General features: G+C 35.0%; 1 protein-coding gene and 1 pseudogene across 1 annotated transcript; both read left to right on the forward strand.

The window, feature by feature from the left end:
- Window positions 1-812: 812 nt before the first annotated feature.
- Window positions 813-1,750, forward strand: LOC101401891 (olfactory receptor 14J1-like). The gene is given in 2 exon segments (XM_014796259.2): window positions 813-1,269; window positions 1,272-1,750. Coding segments are annotated over 2 exon segments (936 nt in total).
- A 3,788-nt stretch (window positions 1,751-5,538) lies between these two features.
- On the forward strand, window positions 5,539-5,714 carry LOC147915627 (short transmembrane mitochondrial protein 1 pseudogene; annotated as a pseudogene).
- The last annotated feature ends 2,466 nt before the right edge of the window (window positions 5,715-8,180 follow it).

An 8,180-nucleotide genomic window follows, 5' to 3' on the forward strand; every position in this document is an offset into this window, starting at 1 on the left:
TTCATACTCAATAGCTCTGAGTATTGTATTTTTTAATCACTGCTAACGTGGTTGGTACAAAAATTATATCTCATTGTTGCTCTAATTCGTATTTAATTGAGAATAAAGTTAAATAATTTTACATGTTTAGTAGCCATTTTATTCCCTTTTTAAAAACATATCAGGAAAGGTCTGGGCTTTAGTATTTTTCAGATCAATTTATATGCTATTTTATGTTAAGGGTAATGATTATTTGTATATCATAATACAAACAAGATACTATCAATAAAAAGCGTGGTTTTACTGTTATTTATTTTTCCAAGGAATTCTTAGAAAAAAATTGGGAATTTGTTCTCTCATATATGAAACAAAATTATAAAATTGCAGTACAACAACCAGTGTGGTGGTGGTACAAATAGATATAGTAACTAATGGAAAAGAATAGGTACCTCCAAAACTTCCTTATAAATATGTGTGTGTGTGTGTGAACTCAGTGAAACTTTTAAAGCATATAAAATTTTAATGTGTTATATTTTCAATTAATAAAATAATATATTTTCCTTTCCTTGGATTGAAATGGATAACATAAAAATTTATAATCTACTTTACCTAGTCTTCCTTATGACTGAGTCAAAGTTATTTAAAATTGCTCAACATAGTTATTAGTACATAAAGCTACATCACATTTACAATGATAAACTGGTGATCCTGTCTTCATGCCTTAACTTCACTGAATAAGTGGATAAGATTGTTAAATAACAAAAAAAAATTTATTTCTATGAGTTTCCATCTTGTCTTGCAGTTAGCATCCCTCTTGGAAACTGAAAAGGTTTATGGCTAATTTTACTACAGTGAATGCATTTCTTCTCATGGGGTTTTCTGCTGAGCCTGAGCTGGAAATCTTATGTGCTTCTCTCTTCTTAGTCTTATACTTAGTGGCTGTAACTGGAAATATTGTCATTATCATTGCCACTTCTGTGGATGATAGTCTTCACTCACCTATGTATTTTTTCCTGAAACATCTCTCCTTCTTGGATCTATGTTATGTTTCTGTGACTGTACCAAGGTCCATTTGCAACTCTTTCATGCATAGTGGCAATATTTCCCTCTGGGAATGCATATTACAGTGTTTTGCTTTCACTCTCTGTGGTTGTGCTGAGATGGCCATGCTCACAGTGATGTCTTATGACCGCTATGTGGCCATCTGCCTTCCACTGCGCTATGAAATCATCATGAATATCAGCACCTGTATTCACGGAATCTTAGCTGTCTGGATCAGTGGGGTTATCTCTGAATCATGCACACAGCCGCTACTTTCTCCATCCACTTCTGTGGTGCCAATATCTTTCACCAGTTCTTCTGTGATGTGCCTCAGCTCCTGAAACTTGCTTGCTCTAACAAGTATGTCAGTGAGCTTGGGGTCACTGGCTTCCTGTCCTTGGTGGCATTTCTTTGCTTCATCTGCATTGAACTCTCCTACACGCACATATTCTCTACCGTGCTGCTGATCCCATCTGCTGAAGGCAGAGCCAAGGCCTTTTCCACTTGCCTGCCCCACCTATCTGTTGTCCTATTGTTTATCTCTACGGGTGTCTTTGATTTTCTAAAGCCACATTCTGACTCTCCAACTGTATTAGACTTTTTGCTCACTGTTTTTTATACTGTTCTGCCTCCAACACTCAATCCAATGATCTATAGCCTGAGAAACAAAGCCATGAAGGCAGCTCTAAGAAAGGTGTTTAAAAGAAGAAAAGCCTACCTCTTTTGCTGAGTCACATCTATTCATTCCTCATTGGGAGACAAATCAAAATATGTTGGAAAAATGTTACAGAACCAATCAGGAAAATAAAGCTCAAAAAGAACTTGTTATAGGGAAAGTCATATGAATGAACTGTCTCTGAGCAATGAAAACATTGGCATAAAGTTACATAAAAATCACTCTTTTAAATACATTAGATTTAAATTTCACTCCACAATGCCAAATATAGCAAAAATGTAAATTTATTTAATTCTAAAGACTCCAACTTAATTTTCCTTCCAGGCTCATTTCTATCAAGGTGAAAGAAAACTTTTCATTTTTTCCTGAGTTACTATCAAGTGTGGGATATTACATAGTATGCAAGCATTTAGGATAACCACCTGGCTCTCAAGGTTCTCTGGCTCTTTAGGGGTCTATTAATGTTCTATTAATCTCTCAGGGCTTCAACTGGTAATACACAATGGTTACTGTGAGAAAGTATCCTTATATCATTTGTGTTGCATCTTTGCCACTCATGTGAGTGGGATGTTTAAACAATACAACAATCTTATAGTGACTCAGAAAATGAATAAAACAGGGAGGCCTAGTGGTTAAGTTCACACGTTCCACTTCGGCAACCTGGGGTTTGCCAGTTCAGATCCTGGGTCCGGACCTACTCACTGCTCATCAAGCCATGCTGAGGTGGAATCCCATATAGAAGAGCTATAACTATGACACACAACTATGTACTGGGTCTTTGGGGAGAAAAAGAAGAAAAAAAAGAGGAAGATTGGCAACAGATGGTAGTACAAGGCCAATCTTCCTCAAAAAAAAAATGAATAAAAGAAGAAATGCAAACACAAAATAATATGTTTAAAAAGTCAGACTTGAAAAATAAGCAAAAAATCTTATGTAAATATAATATATAGTGACTGAAACTTAAAACTAACTGGATGGTATAAGCAGCAGACAAAACACAAGAAAAGACATAATTAATGAACTGACAGATAGGTCCAAGAATTTCCCACAGAATGAGAAAAAAGAAATAATTTTTTAAAAAATATGAAAAAGAGATTAGGAATCACGAAAGATAGAAAAGAGGGGTTTAATATTTGTCTAATAATAGTTCCAGAAAGATTTATTGTCCATGCATTGAAGGAATGTGTTACAGGCAATATTCAGAGAAAGAACTTTTTTGTGTGTGTGAGGAGGACTAGACCTGAGCTAACATCTGATGCCAATCTTCCTCTTTTTTGCTGAGGAAGGTTGGCCCTGGGCTAACATCTGTGCCCATCTTCCTCTACTTTATATGGGACACCGCCACAGCATGGCTTAACAAGCAGTGCATCAGTGTGCGCCCGGGATCCGAACCTGTGAACCCCGGGCGGCCACAGCGGAGCACGCACACTTAACCACTGCGCAACCAGGCCATCCCCCAGAGAAATAACTATTAAGGGTTTTTTTTTCCTAGGTTTGAGAAGCACAACAAAAATTGGTTAGTATAGGTAAAATGAATACACATATAGTAATATCATCCTAAAACTAAAGAAAAATGAAAACAGAGATTTTTAAAATCTTAGAACTGATTTAAAAATAATACCATGTTTTCCTAAAAACTTTACTGTTTCACCTTTCATATTTAGTACTATAATCCACTGGAAAATAGTTTTATTGACGGTTTAAAGTAAATGTCATTGTTCATTTCACTAACTGATATCCAATTAACTAGCCTCATTAATTGGAAACCAATTTTTCCCTCAAAGAACTGCAGTTGGTGCCTATGTAATAAACTGATAACTGTATATGTGTGGGAATCTCTTATCTGTTCAATTGATCTATGTAGTCATGCTTATTCTATCAAGCTCTTTTAATTACTGTAGCTATGTAGTAGTTTTTTATATTGAGTAGTGTAAGTTTTCTAACTCTGTTCCTTTACATTTCCTGGTCTACTCTAGGTCTTTTGCTTATCCACTTAACTTTTAGAATAACGCTTTAATTTTTTAAAAATACCTACTAAGATGTTGACTGAAGTACATTGAATCCATAGATCAAATAATGGAGAATTGTATTCTTTAAAAGATTGTGTGTTTTAAATCATAAACAGGGTACTTCCTACATTTTTTTAGGTCTTTAAAAATTTTGTCTGAAATGATATATAATTTTGAGAGCAGTGGCTTTGAACATCTTTTATTAGATTTATTTCTATGTATTTGATGTTATTATACATTGCAATTTTTGAATTTAATTATCTCGTTTTTGTGATCAGATTTTAGAGATACAATTGATTTTTGTATATTGACCTTATATTCAGTGACCTTCCATTGTTACTTGTAAATTCTAATAAATCTTTAGAGATTCTTCTAAATTTCTATTTCACATTGTTATTTGTGAATAAAGATTTTCATTTCTTACTTTCTAATTTTTAAAACTTTTATTTATTTTCCTTGTTTTTGGGCTGGCTAGGAACTGTAGTCCAACATGAATAGAAGTGGTGATAGTGGTGGATAATCTTATCTTATTACAAACTCAAGAGACACACGTTCAATATTTCAAAGAGGTTACTGAAGAGGTTTTCAGTGTTGAAGCATCCCCAGTGGGCTCAGGAATGTGTCCAAAGGAAACAGTTGGCTTTAAATATCTGATATGGCCAGAGGAAACATGCCAAAGAAAGTCACTCTGCTGTTTAAATATGACTACTCTCACCCTTCACATTAACTGTCTATTAGCTTCAACTCTAACGGAATCAAAGGCAACCTAGAAAGTGTGAGAAATGGCATAGAAGTGTGAGATTGGTAAATATAAAAAATGTGACAATGAGCCCTGCACCCTCTGATGACTTCAATTCTGGAATAAGCCCAGGTTGGTTGAGGAGATAAGCTTAACTTTGCATAACATTCAATGTTTTTGATTATTACATTGAGTTTAATATATTAATTACTAACATGATACTATTCTTGCAACTAACAGTGATTGTAGGATTTTTATTAAATATGAGTGAGAAGGTTAACTACAGGGTCCCTGCAGCACCATAAATATTAATACTATAGAATATTTTTAAATGCAGCAGTGTATTGTCAAAAACAATATAGAAATCAGAGAGTGGATGTTAACAGCTGTACATGATACCAATAAAGGCAGACCATCCCAAAAGCTATGAAGGAAGATCAGAGAAAGAGACAGTAAAAGAGAGCCCAGCTAACATCATAGTCATCTCTGGTTGTCTAAAAGACTGTGCATACAAAAAAGGCACAGTCCTAGAAGGAGCAGTGAAAGAGAAAGGAGCAGAAAGCTTAGTTAAAGAAATAATGACACAAAACTTCCAAATCTGGGGACAGAAATGAACATCCAAATCCATGATGCCCAAAAACACCAAACAGAACATGAAAAGATCTTCACCAAGGCACAGTATGATCAAATTGTCAAAAGTCAATGACAGGTAGAGAACTTTAAAAGAAACAAGAGAAGTGTGACCCTCACATACAAGGGCACCCCATAAGACTATCAGTGGATTTCTCAGCAGAAACCTGCAGGCTAGGAGAATGTAGGATAATATATTGAAAATGTTGAAAGAAAAATACTGCCAACCAAGAATACTTTACTCAGCAAAATTGTCCTTCAGAAATGAAGGACAGACAAAGACTTTCCCTAGCAAACAAAAGCTAAGAGAATTCATCACCACTAGACCTGTCTTACAAGAAACGCTGAAAGAAGTTCTTCAAGCTGAAACAAAACAATGTTAATTAGCAACATGAAAACATATGAAAGTATAAAATTCACCGTAAAGTTAAAAACATAGTCAAATTCAATTCCTTTATGACACAATGCTCCAGTTCTTACTTAGATGTACATTTGGCAATGTGGTTGGAATGTATCCGGCTCAGAATGATGACATACCAAACCTCACTAAACACGTGAAGAAATTAAACAGGACTTGGATGCCAAGACGGTATCCCTAGTTCATGAGGCTGACTCCAGCACTGCCTTCTGGACATACTGATCCTACTGCTCTTGAGGGCCTCCTTTATCACCTGAACAAAATCTTTTGTTTTTATCTCCAGCCTCAGAAATTTTCTTCTTTGCTAGACCCTTCATTGCCTTAGAGTATAAATGGGGCCACCAGTTAAGAATTACCCTTACTTTTCCAATATCCTCACCTCTTCTTTTCCTGCTTTTAGCTGCTTTGGAGGTTCTAAGACTGGAATTACAGTGCTAGATTAGTAAACATGACCTTCAATCAGTAGTTTCTTCTTTATTCCTTGGGATATCTATTACCATTTTTCAAAAAAAAAAAATTGATGAGTTTTGTATAGCTGATCAGATATAAATAATTCTTATTTCATAGCTTAGCAATTATAATGGGTGTTACTACCCATTCCCCTCCCCTCTCAGCTCTAGGTAACCACTTTTCATTTCTATTGATTAACCTATTCTGGACATTTCATATATGTAGAATCCTACAATATGGAATCTTTTGTGACTGGCTTATTTCACTTAGCATGATGTTTTCAGTTCATGTATGTTGAATCAATACTCAGTATTTCATTTCTTTTTATTTTAAATAATATTTCTTTGTATGAATATACTATGTTTTGTTTACTAATTTATTGATTTATGTGCATTGGGGTTGTTTCCACTTTGGGGCTCTAATGAATAATGCAGATATGAACATTCATGTGCTTATCTTTACTGGGAGACTGGGGCTGTGTGGGGACTCTGCAATCCACATTTATGCATTGCCAACTGGTTTACTAAATTCTGCTAAAAGGAGATGATAGACAGAATTGGAAGATTTGAGGAGGGAAAAGTGATTTTTTTTCCTGCCTGTTTCATTTCCTGTGGGGCTTTTTATCTATTTCTTGTGACTTTGAGCATTATCACAGCATTGCTTCTTTACCCTGGCGGTGACAATTCCTTCTGATAGCAGGAATTGGTTTCAGCTTGTAGTTTTTTCAACACTTGCATAACTAGCTTTGTCATATCCCTTCTCAAGAACACTAGCCAAGCTATCCTTTCCTCCATTTTCATAGATCTGGGACCCAGCTACAAAGAACCACTCTTCTAAGTTTAAGGGCACGAGCACTAGCTGAGCAATACTCCATTTTAAAAGTCTGAATTACAACTCCATAGATCCTTTCCTCTAAAATTCTAAATATCAACAATTTCAATCTCTTTTCTTTGTCCCCCAGCCCTAATGGTGGCAGATGTTTCTGTAATCACTACCTCTGTGATAACTTAGTGTTTTATCTTTGTTTTTTCAGTTACTTAGTCAACAACTTTACATCTAGTTAAGAATTTTCTAGGTGACATCTCTATGCTCAAAAACTATATAGTCTGTCCTCTGATGGAAACTTTCCATTTCAGATGATTTTTCCTTCTTCCTGTAGAACACCTACCAATATTTCTTTCAGTGCAAAGTTGTTGTAAAATTGTCTCTTTTTTAGTTTGCACAAAAATATCTTTGTTTCTTTATTACAAGTTACTTTTGCTGGATACAGATTGGTAGTAAGCTCCATTCATCGCTTTAAATCAGTTGTTCAATTGTCTTCTGGAATCCATTGTTTCAAATGTGAAGTCAGCTGTCAATCTAATTGCTAGATCTTAAAAGACAATCTCTTTTTAATTCTCTGGCTATTTTTAGGATTTTCTCTTCAACTTTGGTTTTTGTCAGTTTTACTACGATATGCTTAAGTGTTGATTTCTTTTTATTTATCTAGATGATAGTTCATTGGGGGGATTGTATGGCTTCTTGGATCTGTGATTGTTCTTTGCATTTTTGGAAGAGTTCTCAGGCATTAACTTTACAAATATTGCTCTTTCTCTCATTATCTCTCTCATCTCCTTCTCACAATTATACATATAAAACTGTTTCAGTTTTTGTACTTTTCAGCTTTAGACTGTTTATGTTTTATAGTTACAAATTCCTCAATCTTATCTTATATCCCCCTGAATTTATGAGGTATGATTTTTTGTAAGTGTGTTTCTGATAACTCCAACATATAGTACTCAAGTGGTTCTGTCAAATATCATTAATATTGACTTGTATACATGTGTGCTGGTTATTTCTTTTACAAGCCAAACACTGCACTTGCAAAATTTTTTGTAGAACTAATTTGAATTACTCCAGAGAGGATTTGCATTTGTTTATGCAACGTGTTTGGGTAGTAGTATCCTGAAATCAACTCAAGTCAATCTAGGTAATAGAAATGATTTGAAGCTGTGCATCAGTCACTATGAGAATTATACTTGGAATGCAGATATTTGAGGTTTCTACACAAAGAGGTTGTAAAAATAAACCAGCTGTGCATCCACTCAGCCTTTAGCTGTCCCCTCTGAAATCAGTAAATTCTCCCCAAGAAAAAGCAGGTGCAAATATACATCTTACCTCCCTGAGCCTCCAAATTCCTCCAGACTTAGTAAGATAATTTTTCACTACTTTTTTACTCTGGGATGCCTCAGGCAGCTG

The sequence above is a fragment of the Ceratotherium simum genome, chromosome 13, assembly GCF_057802395.1.
Source record: "Ceratotherium simum simum isolate JZ-2026a chromosome 13, ASM5780239v1, whole genome shotgun sequence".
Lineage (NCBI taxonomy): Eukaryota > Metazoa > Chordata > Mammalia > Perissodactyla > Rhinocerotidae > Ceratotherium > Ceratotherium simum.